Source organism: Sturnira hondurensis, unplaced genomic scaffold (assembly GCF_014824575.4).
Source record: "Sturnira hondurensis isolate 20B ecotype Veracruz unplaced genomic scaffold, ASM1482457v3 Scaffold0002597, whole genome shotgun sequence".
NCBI classification, from domain to species: domain Eukaryota; kingdom Metazoa; phylum Chordata; class Mammalia; order Chiroptera; family Phyllostomidae; genus Sturnira; species Sturnira hondurensis.
In genome coordinates this window covers 5,026,444-5,053,877 of record NW_028075228.1, presented here as the reverse complement: position 1 = coordinate 5,053,877, position 27,434 = coordinate 5,026,444, and the positions used below count along the sequence as shown (strand labels likewise).

At 50.7% G+C, this 27,434-nt stretch overlaps 1 protein-coding gene across 3 annotated transcripts; it reads left to right on the top strand.

Annotated features, from left to right (window-relative positions):
* Positions 1-2,825: 2,825 nt before the first annotated feature.
* Positions 2,826-26,510, top strand: WFDC1 (WAP four-disulfide core domain 1). Of its 3 annotated transcripts, XM_037040280.1 has the most exons (9): positions 2,826-2,905; positions 3,090-3,286; positions 6,051-6,053; positions 13,185-13,368; positions 17,513-17,596; positions 18,510-18,650; positions 23,241-23,282; positions 24,457-24,529; positions 26,071-26,510. In XM_037040280.1, exons 2-8 carry the CDS (start codon positions 3,158-3,160, stop codon positions 24,513-24,515), a joined length of 642 nt encoding a protein of 213 aa, XP_036896175.1. In that variant the 5' UTR covers positions 2,826-2,905; positions 3,090-3,157; the 3' UTR covers positions 24,516-24,529; positions 26,071-26,510. The 3 variants fall into 3 exon arrangements, with proteins under 3 accessions (XP_036896175.1, XP_036896178.1, XP_036896177.1); XM_037040282.1 differs by lacking the exons at positions 2,826-2,905; positions 6,051-6,053 and having other exon boundaries at positions 2,998-3,280; XM_037040283.1 differs by lacking the exons at positions 2,826-2,905; positions 23,241-23,282; positions 24,457-24,529; positions 26,071-26,510 and adding an exon at positions 22,134-22,269 and having other exon boundaries at positions 2,991-3,286.
* Positions 26,511-27,434: the final 924 nt, after the last annotated feature.

Sequence of the window (27,434 nt, the reverse complement as noted above, 5' to 3'; positions counted from 1 at the left end):
ACCATTGATATGTCGGGGTGGGAACAGCCACCCTGGGGCTCAGATCCAGCCAGTTTTGCCTGTTGCTAGGCACCCAGGGCTTTTTCTGCATCTGGTGGTGAACTGCTTGGCCAGTTTGTTCAGATATCTGTCTCACTTTCCTCATTCTACTTGCCGTGGAATTTTCCTAGCTTCTTACTACCCCTCCTCAGTACTACTTTTGTCTTTTTTAAATTAATGAGCATTGATAAAAAAGAGCACTAGAACATTTAAAATATTTTTACTATTTTGTAATAGAGGAAGACATCCAGACAGGCAACAGTGCCGGGGCTTGATTTGGACGGTGGCACCACCAAGCCACCAAGCCACCAAGCCACAGAGCTCGGCCCCCGGCGAGGGTCAGCGGCCCCATCCCACTCCCCCGACGGGGCATTCTGCCCCGGTCTGCCAGAACTGAGAACCTATTCTCGCTCCAGCTTTGACATTCTGCCCTCGGGTACGGCCCTCTGACTAGGTCAGCTCCACAGGCTATACGTCCTCGCCAGAACTCGGCTGTCCCACGGACTCACGGTGTAATGATGACTTTGAGCGCAGGCTCCGTAAGTCTGGGTTGAGTCCCAGCTCTGCCAGTTGTCAGCTGCAGATAGTTGGGCAGTCGTTCATTTCTGTGACCCTCAGTTTCTCTGTAGTGAAATGGGGATGGTGAGAGTACCTAGCTAACAGAGTTGTCATAGGTTAGATGAGTGAATATTTTTAAAGCACTTGAAACTATGTCTGGTACCAACAACAACAAAAACCACCCCCCACACACAAAGTAAAGCCATCTAAGTGTTTATCAAATGTAGTTGAAGTCCCATAAATGTAGAGGCTGGGCTTGGTTTTGCTTTCTCTGGTATCTACAGGCCTTGCACATAGTAGGCATTCAAATGTTGAAATGCATGAATGAATAAATTCTGTTCCTCCTTCTTTGATCTCTCTGTTTCCTTCTACTGGAAGTCATTCACACTTTAGTGTGAAGTGTGAGTCAATGCCACCCTGTCCCCTCTCTTAGAGCACACCATGGGAGAAAATGTTTTGCCTCTCTGAGGAAGGAGCACAAAGCCTTTGTAATCAGGTGGGGGAGCTTCATCAAGAGGGGAGGGGTGGACTTATCCTGAGAGCCTGTGACTGGGAGCCATGTCCTCTGCTCCTTAGAGTGAGGCCCCTAAACACTTGTGCCCTTTATGTTTTCCTCCCTTTTCAGAGGGCGGGAAGCCTTAGGCAGGCAGCAGCTGTCAGAGCCCAGCAGGAAGGCCTCACCAGCAGGCCCTCAGAATGGAGCGGATGAAGGGCCTGGCCGGCTCCAAGGCTTTCCCAGAGGAAACCTTGCCCGCAGATCCGCAGGGAGCCACACTCACAGGAGGACAGCCCACTATGCTTGGGATCAAGTCCAGGTCACCAGCGCTCAGACAACCAAGACCTCTGCCACTTGGAACATAGAGTTCTGAGGCTTGGCGGGAGGCTGGGAGGAGCCTGAGAGGAGCCTGGGAGGAGCTGCTAGCCCTGAAATCTGCTGGACCCCAGGCCCTGGCTGCCACCTGGACCTGCAGCTGGGAGTCCCCAGGCTGGCTGTCCGACGAGATCCTGCTTGTCCCTGATCAGAGGAACGTAGCTGCTTTCCCGAGTCAACTTGTTCTGTGTCGGTCCCCACTCTCAGAGCTTTTTCCCCCTCCGCATAAAACCTGCAGTGCTGCTGCATTCCTGGAGTAGGCACCTCACTGCCCTGGAGACTTTGAAGGGTCATTTTTGTAAGTTAATGTTAGCAAGAAATTAACTGATGAGTCACTGCTGGACACCCAGGGTCCCTGTGGTCCAAATACTACTGCAGAGCTGATATCTCAAGTGAAGAGCATTTATTGAGCACCAACTGTATGCCAAGCCCTGTGCCATGTACTGAGGGAAACATGAATGGAGACCTCATGCATCTAGCCAGCACTTACTTACTCAGTGCTGATGCAGGCAGGCCCTGGGGAAGGTGTGGGGGTGCAGGCAGTCAGGCACAGATACTTGACCTTGCGGAGCCAACATCCCACTCCGGGGTGGATGAGCTTCCTGCTGCCACCATAACGAATGACCACAGACTTGGTGTTCGGGATGAAAGAGCTGAGGAGCAGTTGCAGATGAGAATTTCCCAGCGTCACACAGATGGAAGCTGAGCTGGGACTTGGCCCAGGTGCCTCTAAGTCCAGAGCTTGGGTCCCTTCCCTTCCCCCTGGCAGTGTGTCACAGTGGTCAGACAGGTCTGGGGTTGAGCATCTGACTACCAGCTGCCTGACCTCACGCCGGTATTCCTCTGTCTCCCCATCTGTGATGGAGCATCAAAACACTACCTGTCTCGGGGCTGCGGTGAACCGGTGGTGAACTATAAAGTTTGTGAAATACTGATCCCTGTGTAAAGCACGCACACACTGACATTATAGAACACTGATGATATGTGTGAAGCACTTCACACACACAGTTTCATTGAACTCTCCCAGGAAACACACATATCCACGTGAGGAATTGTCCTCGTGCCCGCATTAGAGAGGAGGACCCCAGGTTTGGAGGGGGTAAGCCGTCTTCCCGAGGCCACACGCTCAGCCAGCCCCCATTCAGCAGTGTCTTTCTAAGAAGCTTTTGTGGGCAGACAGTTTGTCAGCCCAGCTCAAAATTTGGATGAGGCAGCAGCTAGAATCCCCACCCATCCTGCTGGGCTGGTTCCCCTGTGTGGGCACCCCCACCCACCCCAGCTCTCCCAGCTGTGAAGCCAGCATACCTCCTCTGGAAGAGACCGCCCCAGCCTGCAAGGAAGTGCTCATTATCCCAATGTGACAGGGCCACTCCCAGCCACGTCTCCAAGCAAGCCGGAGGTGCCTCCTCCTGCTGCCGGCCAGCTGACCACTGCCTGGTTGGAATCTTTGGGGCCAGATGTTATAGGGCAAACTAAAAATAGCCAGAGGGGGCGGCCACCACTGGGGGTGGGGTTGGAGGTGGGGGCGTGTGCTGGGCATGGACACATGATCTGAGGGACCCTGTTAAATGGAGCTAAGACAGTCTAGCAGAGTATGCACACTTCTGCTCCCCATTCATAGGACCCACCTGGGGAAAGGGCCCTTCTTTTCTGAACGTCTGGGAAGAAACCCCTTCTACCAGCTGCAGGATGGGCAGCAGCAGAAGGAAGGTCGTCTGGATTCTGTGCTCTCTGCTTCTTCTCCTTGAAGCCACTTCTGCCAAGAATATCTGGAAACGGGCATTGCATTCGAGGCTGCCTAAGAAATCCCACGTAAGTGTCTGAGTGCTGGGCTGGGGAGGGTAGGAAAAGATGAGCCGTCCCCAGGCATTGCACATTCTGTAAGCAACCCCCACATGTGGGCGTGCAGGGCAGGTGTCTTTCTTATTCTGTGAGTGTCGAAGTCGGGTGGTGGGCAGATAGAACTCATGCCTTCGAAGGACTCCTTGTCTGAAAGCAGAGAAGCAAAGAGAACACCAAAAATGTGCAAGGGGACTGGGAAGTGCTTTTGCCTAGCAAAGTGTACTTTCTCCTGACAAAAGAGCACCTGAGTCTTAGACTCAGAACTGAGTGCTGCATCTCACCAGTCAGTAACCAACGGTTTCTGAAATGTGACTGTGCATTCATGCCATTCCTTTCTCCTTCAGAAAGCTTTTACTGGGCACTATACTTGGCCAGGTACTGTGGTGGGTCCAGAGGGTACAAGATGGAGACACCAGCTCCCACCCCAGAGGGTGGCACAGTCAGGCGGGAGTGGGAGAGGCAGCCAGGAGAAAGGTGAGGGCAGCACAAAGGGCTAGCCTCGGTCACAGCCAGTGTCTGCAGCCGGGGATCTGGTTTGAGCTCTGGCTCTGCTGCGCACCAGCTATGTGACGTCAGGCCAGTCGTTTGGCCTCTCTGAGCACCAGTGGCCTCATCTGCTCCTTTGAAAATGTCAGAATGATGTGTTTCCTTCAATAAGCGTGTTTGATCGCCACTGTTTACCAGGCAGTGTCCTAGCCTGTGAGGACACAGACGTCAGATCCCTGTCTTGAGGAATTCACATTATGGTCGGAGAGACAGAGAACGAGTGAGAAATAAAAGTAAAACCTTGTGTGTTTGATGACAACTGCTGACAGAAGAAATAAAGCAGGAAGGGGACTGGCGGGGAGGGCAGGAGTCGGGAGGACCGTCCTCCTGCCCTGGGAGCACGGAAGCATAGAAGAGTCAAGGAAATAACACCAGCACTCTGTGCCTATGTGTGGGCGTTAAATGACGATATGCATGAAGTTCTTAGCGTGTGGGAAGTGGTCAGTGCGTCTGGATGACGTTTAATTAAATACTTGTTAAACCAGGGGATGCTTGCCTCCCCAGGTGGAATAGAGGTTCCTCAGGGCACAGCCTGATTCTGTCTCATTTAGTGCAGTGTTCCTGGTGCCTTGCCAGGTACCTGTCAGTAAGCTGGCGTCCAGTGCATTCTTGTGGGGAAACTATGGGCAAATGCAATGGAAGCGCAGAAGAACCTATGTAGCTCTGCCCCAGAGGAGTCAGGCAGAGTTTTCCAGGGTTGGGGGCATTTAACCTGGGGCTTGGGAAGATGAGTAGGAGTTTTCCAGATAGAGACAAGGAAGAGGGGCTTTTTAATGAGCACAGGCATGGTGGAGTGCATGAAACTGCATTGAGGCTAATCTCATCCTCCAGGGCTCACATTCTACAGGTCAGGCAGGAGGCCATTGGGCGTGGAAAAGAGTAGTAGTGAGTAAAAGGATGGCAGGGTGTTTAAAGCAGGGAGAGCTCTTGTGAGATGGTACAGTCACAGGAGAAGGCTTCTTGGAGGAGGTGAGACCCTAGCCAGGATGGCATTCCTGGGAAGTCTTCCTGGAACTCCATGAGGATTGAGGGGCAGAAACGGTGCATCTTGGAGCCCCTGAGGGGGCTGTCCTCACTACAGGAGAGGACTTGCATATGCAAGGAGGAAGAGAGGCCTTCTCGGGTTTGACTGTCCCATGCTCTTTGCTGGCCCAAAAGGTCGATTTCATCCTCTCAGGCATTTAGCACTTGGGACCAAAAAGAGATTTCCAACACGTCCTCTGGTCTTATCTCTGCCTTGTCCCAGGGTGACGCAGGAGCAGACACTATGATATCTCGATATCTCGCTGGGAGGAATGTCGGGGCTGGGGACAATGAGCCAAGGGGAATGGGGGGGGGGTCCTTAAAAACACAGGCCTGGATGGGCTTCAGAAACTGAATTGCTCCTAGCCACCCTCTGTCAAATGCAAGCACTTCCAGTGTGCCCCTCGCTGGGTTGGAACCCTCCCTGGTTATGGACAGCGTCGGCACCCCTCCCCAGTGCTGAGACCAGGAGGGATTTGTGCCAAGAACCTACCTCAGAGAAACCCCTGGGGAAAGACAGGCTGCTGACTCGATTAAGGAGGCCAAGCACGGGGTGCGGGGGGCCAGGACGTCATCTCAGCAGCACCTCTGATGAGCTATGCAGCCTTGGGCTGCTCACTGCTCTCTCTGGGCCTCAGGTTGTTACCTGGGAAATGAAGGCAGAGGACCAGATGGCTTCCAGGGCCCTTTCAGATCTGATTCTAACTTCCCCGCAAATGTTCAGCGGGGAATCTAGGAGTCCTAGGAAGCGAGCCCTACACACTCAAAGAAAGGACTTTCTCATGTGGACTCCACAGCCCCCACCCAAAGCTGAGTCAGACCCCTGGACCCTTGAGGGTTATGGGGCAGGTCAGGGTTTGGGCCGAGGCCAGGGGCCCCACAACATGCTGAAGCCAAAGTGGACCCACTCGGAGAGTTAAATAGAGCCCTCAGTAAAATTAAATCATATAAATGTATAATCATGTGATTCAAATTTTAAAAAGGAAGTACTCATTAGAACTGTTTTACTCAGTACTTATTTCACTCTTCCTCAAGATTACTTATGTTGGTGGTATCTGTGGGGCTGAAATAGTGGCTATTGAGGAGCTATTGCATCTCCTTATTCGGCACCCTTCATTGGTAGTTGGAAACCAGCCCCAGCGGGAGTCTCAGCCCATGGACACTGGCAAAGGCTGTACCTGAGAGCTGGTGGTCAACACCGACCACCCCCTGGCCGTTCGCCCCCTCCATCAGCCGTCCTCTCTCACCTTCTCAAAGCCCCGCCCCTCCGCAGAGTGGGCAACGGGCCCTGAGGAACTTCCTGAATGCCTGTGCATTACAGTTACAGCCCAGGGGACTCAGAGACAGTGCCAGAGAGGACGACACTGCCTTCTGTTCCCACACAACCCCTATGGGAGGCTTGTAAGGAGAAGGCTTCTCTTCTCTGAGCTTCAGTTTCCTCATCTGCAGCAACGGAGTGACTGCTTTGCAGTCTGATGAGAAGACCACGGAGAGCCTGCAGCTCCGTGCCTGGCAAAGAGCCACCCTCTCCACATCTGCACTGTTTGAAACAAAACAAAAAGCAGAACCAAATATTTATGAGGCGAGATAAGACAGAAGTGCAATGTTTGTAAGTAGCCCAGTGAGTGACCTTTCGTGGGAGCTCAGGGTCAGTTGCGGGGAGCTGGGGTTTGGGTCTTCTCTCTCCTGGCATTCAGAGAGACTCGAGAGAACAAGTCTTTCCTGAGCATGTCCTGCGCACCAGGCCAAGAGCTGGCCGCACATCGACTCTCAGGATCCTCTCAGCACATCCACCTGGGGAGCCCATTGCCATCGCCGTGTCAGTCTGGGGACCGTGTGGCCCAGCAATCCAGGCACGTTGCTGTGACCCTGGGTCTGTTTTGCCCTCTAAGCTCCCATCCAGTGCAGCAGGAAGTGTCTGTGCAGTTTGCATACTCCCCGGAGGTGCCTGCCCAGAGGAGGGGACAGCGAGGGGCTGCAGCAGCCAGGATGGGGGGGGGGGCATCCTGCTCACGCGCCCCTCTGCACGCAGTCCGCCCCTCGGCATGTAGTTTGCCCAGAGCCGTGTCTTTTGGTGAACACGACAGCCTGAAGCAGCTGGCAGCCCATGCAAAACTGGTTCCTCCGCAGCCCTTGTTATTTCTGTGGGCTCGAGTGCCTTCTAACGCCTCTCTTTTATTTTTTGCGAAGTTGCAAGAGTGGGAGAGGTGATGGTGTGGGGCTGTACGCACGTCCCCTTCACCCTCCTCATTTCCTGAGTCCCAACAGTTTCACCTTGGTCCTTAAACGTTTTCCTAACACCCTCACTTCTCCTTCACAGAGTTTAACTCCATTATTATTATCTCCATGATTTGTTCCTTTACTGTGGTTTGATTTAGTTTTTCATGAACTACTTTTGCAGATGACAAAAAAAACTATCAGTTTGCTTTATCTATGTGATGTTTTGTTTGGTGTTTGTCACTTGTCAAGGAGCCGAGGCACGTGAAGGCTGGGATGGCGTCATCCGGTTCAACTCGGCTCTCCTTGTGCCCGGCCCAGTGCCTGGCAGGTAGTCGGCCTGGGAACTATGCCTTCACCATTAGATGAGTGAATAAATCATGTTAAAACCTTCCAGAACAGGATAGATGGGGTCAAAAGTTCTGAAAGGCTTCCAGGTGCACAGCAATGCTCAGTGGACATCAAAGAATTGGCGTGTCTGCAGCCTTGTTCTCGGCTTTCACTGCTGCGGGGGCTGTCAACAGCGTGAGAGCCAGTTTTGAGTTCTTTTCTGAGGAAGTCCCATTAGCCGTGCACCAAATTCTGCCCTCAGAGCCCAGCGCCGAGGTCCCAGGGCATCAGGAAATGGCATTCATCAATGCACACTGAACTCTGTGCCCTCTGTTCTGGGGAGAGGCATATTTTTAGAGCTTTGACGTCCAAATTCCAAAGGAAGAGCGATTAGTGCTTAGAGGAAAATTGGCTTTCTTCCTGCACTGAGCAAACAAATCCTGGGGCACACTTTTATTGGTCTGATTGTTAAGTTGCTGGAACATTCCAAAGACGGGGAAAGTTTTGCTAGCAGAATGAATGGGGTGGGGAGGGCTGAGGGAAAGACTTGAGTAAATTGAGAGAGGTCTGGAGACTGGATTCTTTCTCCTTATATGGAAACTGTTTCCATTGTTTTCCTGATTATGAAAATGATGTTTCTTATAAAAGAGATTCAGACAAACTGTTGTAAGTAAGGAAAATAATTTAAATTCTCCCTCAAAGACATAGCTCTGTTGACATTTGGGGGTATGTCTGCCTAGATGTATTTATGAAGCATCCCCACATTTTTTCCACACACCATTTTTGTTGCGATTTTATTCATATTGTTTAAAAAATTGTTTTATTAGAATAAAGTTCACAGAGCCATTTCAGAGTGAACAGTGCAGTGGCATTGCACAACCACCACCTTTGTCTAGTTCCAAGACGCTTCTCTCATCCCAGAGGAAACCCCAGGCCCATGAAGCAATCACTCCCCACTCCCCGTCCCCCCGCCCTTGGCCGCCACCCATCTGCTTTCTGTCTCTGCAGATGTGTCCAGTCAGAACATTTCACATAAGTGGAGTCATATAGTCATATAGTCATATAGTACGTGGAATTGTGTCTGGTTTATTCTTACTGTTTCATACCTGAAGTTTTGCATTGAGCAAGATATGGTGGATATGTTGATATGGTAGATAGGTGTCCCCCTTTTCAAAAGCTTCTATGGTGTTCCAGGGTACAGATGTGCTGTTATTTATTTGTCTGGTCTCCTTCGGTTGGACATCCAGGCTGTTTACTTCAGTGGAATCAGGCTTGGACTAGCAGAACTGGGCTTCCTACCAAAGGAGCCACAACCGACGCTTTCCTAACCTGCTCACCTAATAGCAGCAGAATGGCTTTGCAAATCTACAGAGGCCTCCAAGACTCTCTCCCCAAGGGGCAGAAAACAGCCACAAGGCTGATAGATAACCTTAAGAGAGTCATTTTTGTCCAAGCAAGGCATGCAGGACTGGGCAGCTGCTGTCTGAGCAGCGCTGTACATGTGTGTCTATAACCCCTTAGCAGGCCTGGAAATAGCAGATGAAATTCCCGGGTCACTCTGGGTTTTTCGTGAAGGATGTTGTCAGTCTGGAGTGAGCTGCCTCATTCTCAGAGGGATTTGACCTGATATTATTTTCTTTTCGACTGAGTGGCAATGGAGGGGTGGGCTGGCTAAGGCTGCAGAGAATGTAGGTGCCCAGGACACAGTAGGAACAAAGCCAAGTGCGTAAAGACAGCATGTTGTAGGGGACGAAAAACTTGAAACTGATGAGTCTGTCAAACGCAGTGTTCCCACGGTAACCAGGGGTTAGGAGATAAAGGCCAGATACATAAGGGCATCTGGACAAGAGGAGCAGCCCATGCAAAGCCCATCTGTGGGACTAGTCTTATCCTGTCCCAGGGACCTCAGCGAGGCCAGAACACTGGACAGGAATGAGCAAGGCGGAGAGTGATGGGAGGGAGGACAGACATGGAGGGGTTGGGGCTGCTCAGATTTGAGCTTTAGGCCAAGGACTTTGGCCTTTAACCTTTCGACACCCACCCTCCCCCATGGTCTGGGAAGCCATTAGGGAGATGTACTTGTTTCTTTGATAGAAATCCATTCTTTCCCCCTGACCAGTGTGACTCAGGTGGGTGTTGTCTCACAGAGCAAAAGGTCTCTGGTTTGATTCCCAGTCAGGGCAGACGCCTGGGTTTCGGGTTTGGCCCCTGGTGGGCGTGTCCAAGAGTCAGCCTGTTGCTATTTCTCTCACACGCATCGATGTTTCTTTCCCTCTCTTTCTCCCTCCCTTCTCCTCTCTCTAAATATAAGGAAATAAAATCTTTTTTAAAAGTCTATTCTTGCTCAGAACTCCAGGAGACACCCTTTGTTTAGGACCTTCTTTGCATATCACCTTGCAGGACACGAACTATTTTTGGAAATCTTTGGTGCTTTCCTCCTGGCCCCTCAGGGAAAGCAGGGCTTTATCACCCGCCACCAACTACTGCTGCCAAGCCGCCAGCTGAATAATCGAATAATCGAATAATGGGGAGATTTGACTGCCAAGGCGATTGTCGCTTTTGTTCTTTCCCAATTCTGAGAAGCACCCTGTCGGGGTGCCATTAGGGACTTGCTGCACGGGGAGGCTTCGGAGGGAGGTGAAAAGTACTTCACTTCTGATCTCCAGGTTTCGTTAAATTTCACAAACAAGGCTTGGCGTAGAAGCAGGCCAGGCGGAAAAGCCAACCACCGCCTCCAGACCACGCACGGGCTTTCCCATCACCCTCCGAAGGAGGCCAGGGCAGCTGCCACATCGATTAGGACTGAGATGGTGGGGCCCCAACGTGAGTCCAGTGTTGTTAATTCTGAAGAGAATGAACAGGAGCTAATGACGAAGGTTAATAACCTCTGCTTGCAGCTTGGAAATTATTCATGATGGCACTTGGAATCAGGGGGACCAGAGGGAGTAGGGGACAGGGAAAAGGCTGAACCAGGCCTCTGAAGTCCCATGCTCCCATCTACCCTTTGTTTGGGGGAAGAACCACCGATCTCCTGGAACTTCCCTTTCCTTATCTGCAAATGATGGATTTGTGTTCGTTTGTATTTTTCACAAATTAAACGACCTATGTAAGGGAGAAAAAATCTTCTGCGTGAAGCTGGGGTCGGGGCCAGGAGACCCACCCCTCCTAGGCCATTCTCCTCCCCACTTGCTTACAGCTTTGTTTCCTCTCTTGCTCTCCCTCTGATCCCTTGCTGGGGGGTGGAGCTGTCCGGTGGAAGAAGTTGTAAAACCGAAAGTCCATCGGACCCGCACCAGTTCAAAGACGAGCCGGCTGGGGACCTATTCTTGGTGATCCGACGCCCTCTACAGGGCTTTGGGAGCAGCGCACGGAGTTTGCAGCCACCCGCAATAGCTGCGCGGGAAGGGTGTTCAGGCATCTTTGAACTTCCCTCTTTATAGTTAAAAATAGATGGCATATGCCATTTTGTATCTTGCCTTTTCTTTCTCTTTTTACTAACATATCATGTGCTTTTCTTGTCATTACAAATTCTTTGTAAGTACTTCTACAGTTTAAAAAATTTTTTTGTCAAAATTGAAAAAAGTGTGCATGGCAAAAATATATATTGTGTATACACACACTTTATATGTGTATATATATACATATAAGCATATGTATACACATATACACCTATGTATATACACACACTCTTTTGTAATAGTTATATATGTAAAACAAAATAGTGAATAATGAGGAGAAAACTCCCTTGGCTTAACAACCTAATTCTTTTTTTCACAACCCAATTCTTGCCTCCAAAAGCAAGCATTGTGTGTTCTTGTATCTGCTTCCAAAACATATTCTAGACCTATACCAATATATCCGTATTGTATGTGTGTATATGTATACTTGAACATGTAGTTAGGTGCATAGCAAACAAACTGTCTTTACCTTCATTTCTTCACAATCCTCAGTATCTTGGTGAGCAGCAGGTTCAGGGCGAGTTTTGATGGCCACATATCAGTCCAGTCTGCAGACCGGCATTGTTTACTTGACATGTGTGTGTAGGGGGGAAAATGGGAATCTACTTATTTATTTATTTCCCATAAATTACTTTACTGTTGTTCAATTACACTTGTCTGTATTTTCTCCCCACCACACCTCCCCACCCCAGCCAAACCCACCTCCTTCCCTGGCTTCCACCCTCCTTGGTTTTGTCCATGTGTCCTTTATAGTAAGTAGTTCCTGAAAACCCTTCTCTGGAGAGGACCAAATGCTCTGCTGGCAAATGGCAACTTTATTCAAGGAACAGCTGTCTTAAATACAAACTGCTAACGCCTGAAGCAAGACTGCAAGGAACTAGAAACAATGTTGTTTCTCAGAGTTCGTGCACTCCCTTAAGCTATCAAAAGGGCAAGAAGTTCTCATAACCGTCTTGGAACATGACACATATGCCATAATCTTGTTATATCCTTCAAGGCTGGGAACTAGAAGGTTAGGAAAATGTCAAGGTACCCGCCGGCTCCAGGGACCAGAAATCAAGTTCATCCACCATTTTCACAGTGGAGAACTCTGTCCTTGATCCCCTGCGGCCTGGCGGGCCCCCACACTTCTCCCCACTGTCCCCTCCCCCTCCCCTCTGGCTATTGTTAGATTGTTCTTAATTTCAAAGTCTCTGGTTATATTTTGTTTGCTTTTTTCTTGTGTTATAAATAGGAAGTTAGGTGGCAGGAGCAGTTTAGCCATAGGCCAGGAGGCAGGGCAAGCTGGAGTGTTTCTTCCCAACGAGCCTATTCTATACCTCACTGTGTGTGCACACGTGTGTGCATGCACAGGGTTGTGCGAGGCCTGCCCCCCACACACCCCACTTTCAAATCCAGAAGCAGAAGAATGTTCCCGGCATGTGTGGGGTCCCGTGTCAGAGGGACCCGGAGTGAGTTGCCTGGTGTGACAAACTCTCCCAATCTCCCTTCTAACATGCTTATTTTATTGGTCATGTGCCCGTATGCCCTATATGTTAAGTACTGTGTCTCATTAACGTTTTTGAAACATAATACCAAAAGCTCAAAAAATCGTGTGTCGAGCTCCATGAATCTGCACAAAGTGAATCAGCAAGAAGCAGCGAGGGCCAGGCCCCAGGGACCCCACACCCCTCCCGGTCACCACCCCGGAGTGGCCGCTGTTTTCACTTCTCTCACTAGGCGGGTACCTTCTCTCTTCTCTCACTTTGCCTCTTTTTGAACTAAAAATATAAACAGACTGTGTGTTCTCTTGTGAGTTGTGGGGTTTTTTTTGCTCAATATTATGTTTGTGAGATTTATCCAAGTTTTGTACATTTATCCATTCTATGTATGATTTATAAATTCTCAAAGCTCCATATGGATTATAAGATTTATATGTTTATATAGAAATACATGTGTATGTACACACATTTTACATATACATATACTCACATGTAGCCTGTTATATATGTATAACACATGTGGTTACACATGTATATATCAGAATATACGGTTAACGCACAAACCGTTCACATTTCGTTTATTCTTTTTACTGTCGGTGGGCTTGCAGTCTTATCAGTTGGGGGCCATCGCAAAGAGAAACAACATCTGTTAATCCTCAGAGCTGCCGGCTGAGGCTGCTTCTGGGGCATTTACGCCAAGGCTCAGAGGCCCAGCAAACTTGCCCTCCTCTCAAAGCTCCACGCAGCGTTGGCATCCAGCTTGGGTCCCGCGGGCTGTGGCCCTCGAGGGGCGCCATTGACACGGCCATCTCCCCGCAGGCCCAGGAAGAGGAAGGGCCGGGGCAGTCGGAGGAGGACAGCTGCCCGCCGCCCCCGCGCTTGCTGCCCCCTGGCGCCTGTCGGGTGGCGCGCTGCCGGGCCGACTTCGAGTGCTCGTCGGACCAACGCTGCTGCTACAACGGCTGCGCCTACACCTGCCTGGAGTTGGTGCCGCCCCCGCCAGGTAGGCGCTGCCGGGGCCAAGGAAATGAGGCGGTGGCGGGACCTGAGGGTGGCAGACCCGGGTGAAGTGGCCTGCACTGCCCGAGGGAGGTCGGGCTGGGAGGAACGCGGATGCGCTTAACCTTGGGCCCCCGGGGCGGGTCCACCTGTGAAATGGGAACATTTGGGCTCATTGAGTAAGCATTGGATGTACTCAGGGCTGCTGCCCTCAGAGAGCTCTAGTCTAGAAAAAGTGCGTTCCCCTCCTGTGAGGATGGGGAAGATGTTTCATAAAAACCCGGATTTCTGGCTCTTAACATATTGGATGGCGTTCCCTGGGCCACCTTCCGCAGGAGCCTCCTGTGCCCCTGGATGGCAGTGGTACCCCCGGTTCTCTACCGACCCCTCCAGGTCCCCCTCACTCCTGATGCCTGGTCTTGGGAGCATTTGAGATGCAAATCTGGGGCCTTAGCAGGCCAGAGGGGGTGTGCCCCCTGCAGAGAGGCAGGGGGATGAAGACTGCTGGGTTCAAACCCACCACCTAGCGGGTCACCTCCGTAGGTCCCCCACCTGTGAAACGACCGAAATGCGAATGTGCAGCTCACGCCAGTCTGAGCATTCCGAAGTGCCAAGGCCCCGTCTGCGCTGGTAGCAGATGATCACGTGTAGTCTGAATGCGAATCCCTCTGGGAGAAACTGTTCTCAGATTCCTCTTTGAAAGGAAAAAGTTTAAGATCCCTCTGGAGACAAGGTTTGGGACGGGAAGGAAAGGAGCGCTTGGGGAACACTGTGTGGTGCAGGGCCTGGGGTGGGGGGCTGGGGAGCAGGAGGGGCTGGACAGCCACCTCCCTCTGGGTGGAGCAAAAGTGTCCCTCAGAGGTTAGGATAAGGGCAGCAAAGTTTCCTCCACTTCAAGTTCTGCTCAGGCTGAGCCTTAGACAATAACAGCCTGTGTGGACCGCACCTGAGGTTTCCAAGGGCCTTAATCACCAGGGCGGCTCTGCGAAGGCAGCCACAACCCCTCCTCCTGAGGCCAAAGTAAGAGTGGCCACACTTTGCTTTCTTTGGAGTGAGGTCAGGATGACAGGGGACTCAGCACCCTTAATGCTGTTCATAATTACAATCTCCCATGCCTTTGAGTACTGCCTCTTGTTCGGAAACTGGACAGGTACGCCCTGCCCGGAGGCTCGTGCAAGGCCCAGTATCAGAAAGACAGCACGCTGTCCCCTCCTGGTGGAGGAAGCGCATAACGGTGCTTCGCTCCAGTTTGCAAGTGAGGAAGCTGCCCCTTCCCTCGGACCACCTGCCACAGGGCGTGGGGACTCCAGACTCCCTTGCCGCCTGGGCCAGGGGCTTTTGAACTGTGCACGAGCTGTGCAGCTATCCATGACATGCCTGTGGCCTTTCCACACATCACCTTGTTTTCCACTCACACAGTCCCAGGGGGCGAAGAGACTGTTATCAGCCCTATTTTACAGTTCAACACTGAGGTTCAGAGAAGCTGAGTCCCGTGCTCAAGGTTACATGGCAGTCAGAGCTAGAGTTTCCATCCAGTCTTCATTAGTCCCCGAGTGCAGGGATGTGGGCCCTCACTCCAGTACCTGGGCCCATATGTGGGGTCCCTCACTGCATAAGCCTCCTTCCCCCAGACACCTGCACAGCTTGCTTCCTCATCTCCTTCCGGTCTTTGCCCACAGGTGGTCACTTCCTCAGGAAAGAGTTCCCTCGCAAAATGGCAATCCCTCCTCCAGACATTCCTTACCCCTTTGCCCTGCCTAAGTTTTCTTTGTAGCTCAGTCTGGAATATTGTTTTATTTGTTTGTTTGTCGACTGCTTCCCACCCTTGAAGGTCAGCCCCATAAGGAGAATCTGGTCTATGTCATTCACTTCTGTACCCCACCACGTAAAACAGTCTCTAGACCCCTAAAAGTTATTCAATGAATCAATGATTCATAAAATAATAAAATGACTAGATTTCACCGGCCAGCAGGAAAAGCCATCGGTTAATCATAATAACAACTATATTGATAAAATTTAACACAAGGTTTCTCACCCCTGGCTCTCTTGGCATTTGGGGTTAGTACAGTCATCCCTAACGATATCATGCTACACTTATTGCTGCCTCACTGTAGTGTGGGTTTTTAAAATATATATGTATCTAATTCTGTGTCGCAGAGTCTTCGCTATATCGTGGGATTTTGCAGTATACTGTATTCATATAGAATTTTATATGTTGTTAAAATTACGCAGGCTTAAGTGTGTAGAAAGTGTTTAAGAGCATATGAAGTGTTTATGAGAGTGTGGGAAAGGTTAATAAGAGAGAGGGAAAGGTTTATAGGAGTGTGGGAAGGGTCTATAAAGCCTTAAAACATATATAAATAATAAAATAAATATAAGGCCACTACTTCTCTGATTTTCACCTATCATGGGGTGGGGCTCTGGAATGTAACTCCCTCTATAGGTGAGGATCACTGTAATTCTAATTGAGGGGGGGAGGGGGGAGGGCGGGGTGGCTGACCTGGGCACTACAGGGTGTTTAGCAGCCTTCCTGGCCTCTACTCACTTGATGCCAGTACTTCCCACACCCTGCGCTGTGGCAACCAAAAATATCTCTAGACTTTGCTAACTGTTCCATGGAGGACAAAACTGCTTTGAGGTGAGAACCAGAGGATTTGAAAGGCACCAGGCCCTGTTCTAAGAGGCTCACACACGCTGCCGCATTCCCACCGCGCAGAGAGACTGTTGTCAGAAGTGAATCTTGACCTAAGGGGGGGGCGGGGGGCGGGGAGTTTGTTTAGCAGCAGATCCCAGGAAGTTCTGGCGAAGGAAAGAGAGGCAAGGCCATGGGCTGCCAAGCCTTTAGGAGTCTGCAAATTGATAGGAGGCCTTCACCCAGGTGCAGTATTCCAAAAAGTAGAGCGGAATGCGCACATTTCCCTGCTGCTCGGAAGCCTGTGACCGATGCAAGGAAGAATACAAAGAGCGCTGACACATTTCCTACTGAAAATGTTTTTATCACGTGTGGGAAGGAAGGAAAACCCCGAAGACTAACAACAGGGGCCGCGGAATCTCGCCACGTCATCCCTCCAGTTTGGAAACTGGAAACTGTTGGTTTGTTCCTCTGTTGCTTCCACCTCCACACGGCGAGCCATCGCTGAAGAAAAAGCCGACCAGCACCTCCACCGATGCCCGTCTTGTTCCTCCCAGGAGCCTGACAGCACGAGCACCTCGTTCTTTTTGCCCGTTTCTAAGGCAGACTAGAGCAGGGGACGGGACGCAGACAACTGTAATTTCAAACCAGTTTCAGTTGATCTCCGAAGTGCTTAAAACCTGTAAATTCATTGTCAATGTGTAAAAACCGGACTATTTAAAACAAAAGTCCACTCTGGACACAGTGGGAATGTTTGGCCAGAGCGGACCAGCGGCTGAGCCTCAGAGGCAGAAACACCCTTCACTTTGCCACACGTGTCTGTCCTACCTGGCCTGTTTTTTCCCTCTCGGTCACCTGTCCGCCCTCCGGGGCACTTGGTCTTTCAACCCCTGGTTTGGGTTTCTGAAGACCTTCCAGTCTACTGCGTGGGTCACTTTTCCGGTTAAAAATATATTGGTTGTAGAACAAGTTGTGCTCCTGTAACAAAACGACCCATAAACCCAGATGTCCAAGCTACGGGGCGTTTACTTCTCCCTCAGTTAATAGGCCAGAGGTAGGAAGATGGTCCGTGGCAGCCAGGTGGCTCTGATCCACAGTCATGCAGGGACCTAGGCTCCCTCCATCCAGTTGCTCCACACGGTTCCAGCCTGGAAGAAGGAGGGAGGGTGTTTGTGAGAGGGGAGAAATCCAGCACCAATGCAAGAGCAAGACCAGAAGTTACCTCATCACTTCTGCTCACTTTCCATTGGTCTGAACTCAGTCACGTGGACACACCTAGTTCTAAGTGAGGCTGGGAAATGTAGTCTCCAGCTTAGCCACCCAGTGGCCAGCCAAAACTCAAAGGTCTATTACTAAAAGAAAGGGCAAATGTATGCTGGGGAGCGAGGTGTTTCTTCCCCAGGGAGATTCTGTGTTTTGCCAAGACATGTAGGCTCTCCCATTCCAGATGCTGGGGCTGGGGTGCTTCTCAGACCCCTGAGGAGGGCCTCCATTTAACCATGTATTATTTTGTTAGTTGTAGATTGGCTGGTGGAGCCGAAACCTCTGTGGCTTGGTGGCAACGGCTGGCTCCTGGATGGCCCTAAGGAAGTATCTCAAGGTACCTACAGGACACGCCCAGACCTGGCGTCAGAGCCAGGATCCCTCCTCAGATGCCACCGGAATACCAATAACGGGGCTGCCCCTGCTCCAGCTGGCTGACTGTCCCCAAACACGCAGACCTCTAGGGCCCTCCCGCACCCCGATGGAGAAGGACGATGGGGGCTTGACTGTCCCTGGGAATGGGGACTCCCTCCTGGCAGAGAATTGAGAGGGAGGGGGCCTGGGTGGGTATGAATCCCTAAGATTGTAATTAGGGGTTTGCTGCTTCCTGGTGAGCAGGCCTCCTTCCAGGGGGTGGGGAGCAGTCCCTGAAAGGCACCACATGCCGGCCTGGGGTGTAGAGAGCCATGAGAGTTCAAGTGTGTACACTTGCATGTGCGCAGCCGTGCTTGTGATTCTGCACACTTCTGTGTGTGAGACTGTGTGCAGCCGTGCAAGAAACTGTGTGGCTGTGTATAGCTGAATATTTGTGCACCTGTGTGCATGTAAGTGTGTGTAACTGTAAGTGTGAATGTGTATGTGTGTAGGATTTGTGAACCTGTGTGTGGGTGGCTGTGTGTGTAGTATATATATGTGTGTTAGGAGTTGTGGGATGGTGTGTGTGTGTGTTAGGGATTTTGTGTGTGAATGTGTGTACACAGGTGACTGTAGCATGAACACGTGTGTTTCAGGGTGTGTGAGTGAACGCATGCATGTGTGGCACTATTCATGAGAGGGCGTGTGTGGGATCACGTGACTTTGGACTGCTCTGTGTGTGTGTGCCTATGTGTGTGTGCACATGTGACACTGAGTGAGGCCCAAGGCACAGCCCAGAATAGGGGGACACACATGAGAGGCCGCCCCTCTGGCTAACATGCATGCATCGCCTCAGGGAGGGCGCCCCTGAGACCTGGCCTGCGCCCTCCCCACAGTAGAGCCCTGCAGCACCACCTCGGACGGCGCGGAGCCACCCCTCTGTCCCACGGGCTATGAGTGCCACATCGTGTTACCGGGTGACCGGGCCAAGGGCATCCCCAACCACGGGCACTGTGTCAAGCAGCGCCGGCAAGCAGGTGAGTGTGGGCGCCCAAACGCCGTTCCTGGCCCGGTCCCATCCTCACTCTCCTGTAACCCCCTGCATGTCACAGAGAAAACCACGGGCCCCGGCCCCTGGACGATGGCTCCTCCTGTCCCCCTACTGCCCTGCTCTGCTTTCAGATGTCCCACCCCGTCCCTTCACCTGTGCGTGGCACTGACCTTCAACCCCAGCTCTGCCCCCTCCTAGGTGGCTGACCTTGGGGTCAAGTGCTTCAGTCTCCAAGCTGCAGGTTCCTTCTCTATAAAATGGGGCCACTTTTTGAAGTTATGGGGATTAATTTAAATCATACATGTAGCGGCCCGAGTAAACATCTGATATTTTAACCTTAATTTCTGTTAGGACCATTCTACGTGACTTAATTAGTCTTTGTATCAGGGGAAGAAGGCGATAAATGGATCCGCAAGGGGCATGAACAGCACCACGCTAGTTTGCGTACTTTTCCCAAAAAGGCTAGGACATCCGCAAGGAAAAGCAAGTACCAGTGAGAATACTTGAAACCCACGAGCGCCCTACATATGCAAGACGTAAGGTTGACAGGTTTGGTGAGAATTTGGAAGAAATGTGTGGCAAGCAAAGAATCTGGAGCTTCAGGGAGATATAAGGTGGCTTATTGAAGGCGAACTGTTTGGAACTTTGAATCCACACACTCCGGGACCCCGTCCCCATGTCTGTATGTCTGAGCTCACAGACAGCACCCTCGGTCACACAGGGTCAATTACAGTGACCCTACTGGCCAAAAGGTCACACCAGAGTGCCTGGTATGCCAAAGCTTTTTATTTTTTCCAACTTGAGAATTTATTTTTCCAAAGTGTTTCAAGAAAGAGAGACACATTAAATCAGTTACACCTTCAGCAACATGATTATTGCAAATAATACGATTATGAGACATGAGAATTGTCCTGAGAATCCTGATCCCTGAAATTCTGAGCTTTGAAAAAAATTTGTCTGTGAAAGGATTTGAACCAGTTGGGCAGAATCATGATTTCTCCCACATTCTGTTAGTGATTTGGGGTTACGAACGGGTTCTCCGACCAGACAGCCTGGGCTCCAGTGGCCAGGCCATGCGGCCCCTCACTGCCACGTGTCCCAAATGGAACCTTCCCAGGCCTCACTTCCCTCATTTGTAAAATGGGCTTGTGATAGTCAAGCTGCCACGCCTCTTGCTTCACAAGCGCAGAACAGAATCTTTGACACCAAATCAAGCCTTAGGTGGGCGGGGCATGCGGTCCAGCAGGTGCAAAGTCCCGAGGGCAGGCGGCCTGTGGGAACACGCTGGAGTGTGAGGAAAACAGCCTTTATCAGGAGAGAGCTGCGGGCGAGTCAGGAGCCCTTGGGACTGAAATGTCATTGTTATAACTGAAAAGGTCTGGAACTTTCTTCCCTCTCTCAGCTCCTGATCTAGCTCATTGGGTTGTATGAGACCCACTTCGTGGATGGGGATAATAGGCAAAGAGATCAGCTGGATGATGCCTGCTGTCAAGTGGGTGCCTCAGAGGTACTGCCTTTAAGCTTTATCTATAAAGCCTATAAAGAGGAAAGTATAACCAGAAGGCAGTGCCACAGTCAAAAATGCAGGCAAAGAACCCCTGAAAGGAGGTCAAATCCTACAGCTTTCTTCCCTGGTGACTTTGGGCAGGCAGTGTAACCTTTCTTAGCCTCAGTTTATTCATCTGTAAAAGGACTTGTGATGCTCATGGAAGTAACTGTTTCATGGAGTAGTGACAAGGCTTGAAGGAAAGAGCACTTGTAAGGTGCTTAGAGCAGTACCTGACACACAGTAGGTCCTCAGGGAACGTACACTGCTATCTCGCTGTCTCATAGAAAGGGGGGCATGAGTTTAAGACCTGACCCAGACAGTGCACACAGTTAGCAGGGAGCAGGGTGGGAATTTCGAGCCTGTCCACCGGCTCCAAAGCCGGTGTGTGTGTGTGTGTGTGTGTGCGCGCGCGCGCTCCCCTCTCACAGGAAGATCTGAGCCTCGAAGATAGAACATAAATGACATCTCTAGTCTTGGCCCCAGGCCTGGGGGCTGTCACTCAGCAAGAACAGTTGGTACTTATAGGGAGTTTGGAAATATCCTGAATTCCAACGGCTTCTTGAAGCAAAGTTCCCGGGAGGAGTGGGGCACTCCTGACCTGGGCAAACAAGGAAGAAGCCTTTCATCTAAGTGTTTTTTAAACTACACAATTTAAGTAATTTTAGACAAACAGAAAAGTGAAAAGTATACACAGTGGGGCAAAAGTAGGTTTACAATTGTTTGCATGCAAAACAGTGCATTGGTACATTGATAATAATGCAAGAATGAACTCTGTTTCATGTACTCACACCTGTAAACCTGCTTTGGCTCACCCTCTAGTGCCTCGGACCCTCCACCCTGTTCATCAATTGTTAAAATATTGTCATTTTTGCTTTATCACTGTTTCCCTCTCCCCACGCCACCTCCATTCTCTCTCCATATAAATGTCCATGTCCATGTTTGTGGGCCATTTGAGAATCAGTTGCGGATCTCATGCCCACACCTAAGAGGCCAGTCTCCTCTGAGAGGTAACTTCTAGGGGGCTGATGACTATGGAGGTCTCACCGCCCATCAGCCTGGAGCCCAACTTCTGAGGGGCCCATGTCTTTCTCTGAGGGAAGTGAACACTGACATGTGCAGTAAACCGGACTTTTCGGAGAGCCGGGGCAGGGGACCAGTGCATTTTTCTGAGGGGTTCGAGTCACTCAGAGGCTGAGCGGCCAAGGCTGAGATGTGGGAGGTGGGATCCCATGTTCACCTCTGACGAGTGACATGGCCGTCTGTGTCATGAGAAGAATAAAGGAAGGTTACATAGCCTTGAGCTGGCATTATGGGCTGAAACTCATCCCCAAGGAGGCGGGGAACAGGAATAGTTCAGAGTCTCTGGTCTGGAAAAAACACTAAAACGGCCTGTTGCCCCCTTGGCCCCCAGGGCCTCATACAGTGAGTGAGGGTCAGCGCTGGTCCCGAGCTCCCGGATGACTTCTAGCGTGGCCACAGGACAAAGGGAAGCAAAATGCCCAGCTGTGCATAGGGTGGTTTTTAATTGAGATATAATTGACATATAACACGATATGAATTCAGGCGCATAAATGTGACCATTTAACCTTGCAGCTGCCAAGCAAGGCCGGTGTGCCAACGGGGAGGCGTGGGCCACCCGATGTAGGCAGCGCTGCGTGAGACATTGCGCTCTGGCCAGATTCCGCTCTCCCCGAGATGTTCTGCTGCTGGTGGGGGCTGGGACGAGAGGTGGGGCTAATGACAGTCAACAGGGACAAGGAATGGAGACATACGAAATCACCAAGAGTTGATTGCTTTTTACACACAAAAATGGCAGTTTCATACCGCTCCTCTTAATATTTGCATATATGTGTTGTGAATGAAATTATTTGTTCTAGCCCTCACAATATCTTAAGAGACAGTCTTTTTGTCCATTTCCAGGTGAGAAAATTAACGTGCTTAGGATGCTCAGAGGGAATTAGCGGAGCAGTTGAGGGGAGATTCATTCTCCAGTTACTTTGTCCTTTGCAGTGATGACATTACTGCATGACTTTTGAAAGGACTCTCCCACAAAAATATCCCTGATTGATGTTACCCAGTCAGTTGGGTGGCATCCTGCAAAGCAAAAGGTCGCAGGTTCAATTCCCTGGTAGGACACATACCTAGGTTGTAGGTTCGGTCCCCAGTCGGGGCAACCAGTCGATGTTTCTCTTTCACGTTGATGTTACTCTCCCTCCCTTTCTCCCTCCCTTCCCTTCTCTCTTAAAAATAAAAGCCATTTACTCCCCATGTGAACGTATTTTGTAATGACATTTGCTGAACAACATGCTGAAATGGTTTCCAGCTCATCTGAGAATATAGTAGTTTCCGAACTTTTTGGTCTCAGGACCCCTTTATGCTAAAAAGATTTTGAGGACCCCATAGAGCTCTTCTTTGTGTGGCTGTGATATTTACCATATTAGAAACTAAAGCGGAGACACTAAAAATATTTATATATCAATTCATCAAAATGGCAGCGATAAATTCATTATGTAGTAAACAGAAATAGCATTTTTCTTAAAAATAACTATTTTTCAATACAAAAAAAATAATAGTGAGAAGAGTGGTATGCTTTCACATTTTTACAATTCTGCATATGAATTAAGAGGAGAGAGCCGGATTCTCTCACCTGCTTTTGCATTGGAGTGGCTGTGATATCAAAGTCATGGAGCCTCTGGAAAGTCTACTGTACACTCTTGATAGAATGAGATGAAAAACACAAACGTTTCTGGCTGGTGTGGCTCAGTGGATTGAGTGCCAGCCTACAAACCAAAGGGTTGCAGGTTCCATTCCCAGTCAGGGCACATGCCTCAGTTGCAGGTCAGTCCCCAGTAGGGGTCGCACGAGAGGCAACCACACAATGATGTTTCTCTCTCTCCCTTCCCTTCTTTCTAAAAATAAATAAATAAAACCTTTAAAAAAGAAAGAAAGAAAAACAAATAATTCTTTAGTTTGGGCCTTATAAAATTTCTGAAAGGCATTTAATCCTCTTTTTTTTTCTTTTTCCAGAAAAGTCATTCCTGAACCACAGAGATAAGAAAGAATATCCAGGTAAGAGAAGAAAACATTCTTTCTTTGCAGAAAGTCCTAAAAAGGACGCTGAGCATTTCTTGGGTGAAAAGGAAAAATAAAACCTCATGGATGACTGTGAGAACTACACCGCGAGGCCGCTAAGAAGGGGCATGGACGCACTCTCCATGGACGCACTCTCCCTGGCCGCTTCTGTGACACCAGACGACACTGGGGGGGCAAGGTGGTGGGACGCCGAGACGCTGGCTGCTGTTGTGAAACTCTCTCCTCCAACCTGGGCAGCCCTCCGGGTGGCACCTGGTAGGACAGGGGCCATTTGGGGCTGCAGGCTGGGAGGGTGGGGGCCCCCTACTCAGGTGGCTTGGACAGGGACTGAGGCAGCAGCTCAGGGAAGTCTCATGGGAGAGGAAATAGAGACTAGACTTGGTAAATGAAGTGGAAGCCCTGCTGTCTGACAGTGGGCAGAGGAGGTGTGAGTTGAGAGGAGGACACAGCAAATATGGATTCGTGCCAGACCTCAGAATCTGAGACTGGAGATGTTTAAGTCCCTCCTACGTTTATTCACAGAATTAAAAAATATGGCTGACACCATCTTCTCATTCAATTATCTATTGATCCATCCATCCAATAATTCAATCATCCATCCATTTAATAATTTATCTAGTCACCCACCCACCCGTCTCTCCATCCATTCATCCATCCATGTATTCATTCAATAACTCATTTAATCATTAGACCCATCTGTCATATCTTGATTAAACATTTATCAAGCATTCTGTGCTTCTTTATTCTTCACTCTATTCCTCATTCTGTGCTGGAGGTTAGGGCTACATTTGTGAACCTGGCGGACCCTGTCCCTGCTATCATGAAATTAATATCAAACAGAAAATTCAAACGATAAACCCCCATGGCTTTTTAGTAACAGCAAGTGTCAGAATCCTGAGGTCAGAAGCAACTAAGCCATCCCTGCAGCCGGTGTGTCTAGCAAGCAAGTGGGAGGGGCCAGGAGGTGAAGCCAGAATTGCGGGCAGGGCCAGAACCCAGAGGCCGTGGATCCTGGTGAGGGGAAGGGAGAGACCACAGGTAGGGTTTGGGCGACCTCACCTGGCCAAGGTGTTTGGACTTCGCAATAGTTGGTGAACCTTTGAGCGGAAATCGACACACCTGCCCCAACACAGCCCCATTCTTCTTGCAGAGGGCAATTACAAGATGGTGGCAGGGCATGGAAAAGGACCACAGAGGCACCTCCAGTAAAGCAGTGACAGCAGGTAGGTGGGAGGAGCGCTGCGTCAGTGGCAGGGGTGACTCTGTGCAGCCAGGCATCCTAGGTAGCTTTCATTGTGGAGCGGACCAGTGGGAGGCTGAGAGGTGGCCTTTACCTGTAGGTCGAATGTTCAACTCCCTTATAAATTCAAAGTGAATGCTGGAACCCTGTCCGTGTTGTCGGAAATGGAAGTTTCTATACCCACTAGACCTAAATCCAAAGACTTGACTAGGTCGTCACTTACCTTTCCATCTCCTTTCCATTCCTTCGTCCCAATGCATCCGTGAAAGGGCAGACAAGTCCTCCACTCTCCCACGAAGTCCGTCCCTCCCTCTGTCATGTGAAACTACTGAGTACCAGCTCAGCGATAGGCATGTGCCAGGCACTTAGGTGCTCAGCAGTCATCTGCGGCAGCTACAGCAAGCCCACGTTGTGCTGGGGGCAAGGCAGTGCATAGAGCAGACAGAGGTCCCGCTGCTGTGGGGTTTACATATCCTATGTCCTTTAGTAGAAGACCAAAGAAGGCAACAAACAGGTAAGCCAGCCAGGGAGTGACTGAGTGCAATGAGAACTGTGAAGGGAACAGCAGGCGATGTGGTGCTGGGAGCCGAGTCAGATGGGAATCACCGAAGGCTAGGGTGAGGGGCTGACATCTGAGCCAGGATCTGAGACGAGGAGGTGCTGCCGCAGGAAGACCTGGAGAAAGGGCACCCAGGCAAAAGGAGCCGGACTAGGAGACCTCCTGATGCGGGCATTATCTTGACTTGGAGGAACCACAGGGAAGCCACTGCAGTGGGAACAGAAGGATGTCTGGGGAGGCTGGCACCGGAGGAGGTTGTAGGTGAGGCACAGGCTCTGCTCTCAGATGCTGTCCAAGGTCAGGTGCAAGCAGGTGGATGCAAAGGCTGTAGGATTGCAGCAACTGGAGGGGTCTTTGCAGGTAAAACCCAATACCCACCCTCCCCTGTGAAAGCTGAAAGTCAACCCGTAGTGAACCAAAGCCCTTGAAAGCAGGCTGTTTCCCCAGGATGCCCTTGACAAGCTAACATCAGATTTCAGATTCCAGAATATTCAGGTGTGAGACCTCCTGGAAAATGTAGGGCCAGTGAAGATTGAAGCCAGCATGTGGCTACTACCTGCTGATGACAGGGACAGTCCTTGCAGCGTGTCTCAGCCACCACAGGGCTGTGCAGCTTAAAAGCGGAAGTGCTGGGGGCCCATGGGGAGGCAGTGTAGGACGGCTTTTAGGAGCTGGCCAGGCCTGGCTTTAAAGTCTTGCTCCCCCACCGCATGACATAGGCAAATGATTTCAACTTCCCAGCCTCAGTTTCCTCACCTATAAAGTGGAAATGATGGGAGGGATTTGTTAGGAACTAAATGAGATGGTGCCCGTGGAGACTTTGCAGTGAGTTAAGAGTTTAGTCTTAGCAGAACTGGCATCTCTCTGGTGCTGGGTGGGGCAGGGGGAGAGGTGACAGAGAAGTGTGACCCCCTGTTCTAACTAGGCAGGGGCTCATATTCACCTCTTCTCTGCTTCCCTTTCAGCTAATTTGCAAGAACGTTCCTCACTTGCTGCCAAGACTTGAAAACAGTTGGATGAAAGTGCTTTCACCCAGGGCAGCAGAGCATGACCCTAGAGATGCCATTGGACAGGACACCTGGCTCCCAACCTAGGTTGGCTGGGTGGCTTTGTGGGAGCCACTGGCCAGCGCTGGGTCCTGTTTCATCGTCGTGGAAATGCCTTGGGTCTTGTGACCCAGCAGCTCTGTAGATGAGACCCTGGGAAGAAGCCACTGCCTTGTGAGCATGTACAGAGCTCCTTCCTAACGCAGAGTTCCATGTCTTGTTATTTACAGCTTTGTTATTTACAGGTCTGACCATGGGAGGCGTCTACCCATCCCTCCCAGAGCCTCAAACCATACCCATATTCTCAGAATGTACTCACTCATTATAAAGTGAAAATGAACTTACCCATTCACGTGTGATTCGTAGTTTTAACTACCTGATGATCTTAAATTGTGTGTGTTGAAGCCACTGACTCCTGAGGGTGACAGGGAGGGTGGGTGATGCTGGGGTTTCAGCTCAACTCTGCTTCCTGGCCACATGTGAACTGTGTTCCTTCAGAGCCCTCAGAGGCAGACCCTGGGAGGAGGGCGTGGCGACAGCCAAGTCCTAGGAAAGTTCCTGGAGAGACTGGCATCGGGTGGAGAAGTGGGACAGGAGGAGGGAAGATCAGACAAGGTGCGGTGTCAGGGTTCTGCAGAGGGTAGCTTGGTGCCAACCCGGGGGTGGGGTGGGGGCCTAGAGGCAGCCTGAGTCCCACCTGACCAGCCCCAGGGGCAGGAGCCTGTGCAGTCACCCAGAAGGGGCCTGATCTTGATACAATGAAATTTTCAGCAGCTGTGGAGCCAGGGGCCTATGCATTCATTCTGCAATGGTCTACGCAGTCATCCCATCAGGCATCAGGGGCGCCGAGTGTGTCTCAGGCTCCCCACGTCCTCCATGATGGGGAAGGGCTGCCCGCGGGGAGGGCTGTTGGTGCTGGGGACAGCCTACCTCCTGTGTCTGTGCACAGCCTTGTGGGGGCACCGCCTCAATCCGCCCCTCCTCTGTAGCCCACTTTCAAAACAGGCCGTGGTACTGGTCTTCACAAACTGTTTGGCAGGATTCAAGTTTTTCATTCCACATGTGGCGACTACACCTGAGTAGCCATATTTTAAAAACAAGCACTCTCCTGTCCTTCCCCCTCCCCCACCTCCCCGACCCATGCGCACACTCTCTTCCCCACACAGTCTGCACTCTCTTGGAAAGCCACCACGCCCAGTTGAAAGCGGAGGTCGACAGCCCTGTGTGTGCGCGCCACTTCTGAGCATCCGTGCACTCACAGTGCTGGGCAAGTCTTACTGGCT

What these genes read in the sequence shown, in the direction of transcription:
- WFDC1 (XM_037040280.1), top strand. Translation starts at nt 3,158, where the DNA reads ATGGGCAGCAGCAGAAGGAAGGTCGTCTGGATTCTGTGCTCTCTGCTT. An exon ending in GTTGGTGCCGCCCCCGCCAG is followed by an intron (nt 13,369 to 17,512) that starts GTAGGCGCTGCC and finishes TTATTTTGTTAG; the next exon opens with TTGTAGATTGGCTGGTGGAG. An exon ending in CCCTAAGGAAGTATCTCAAG is followed by an intron (nt 17,597 to 18,509) that starts GTACCTACAGGA and finishes CCCTCCCCACAG; the next exon opens with TAGAGCCCTGCAGCACCACC.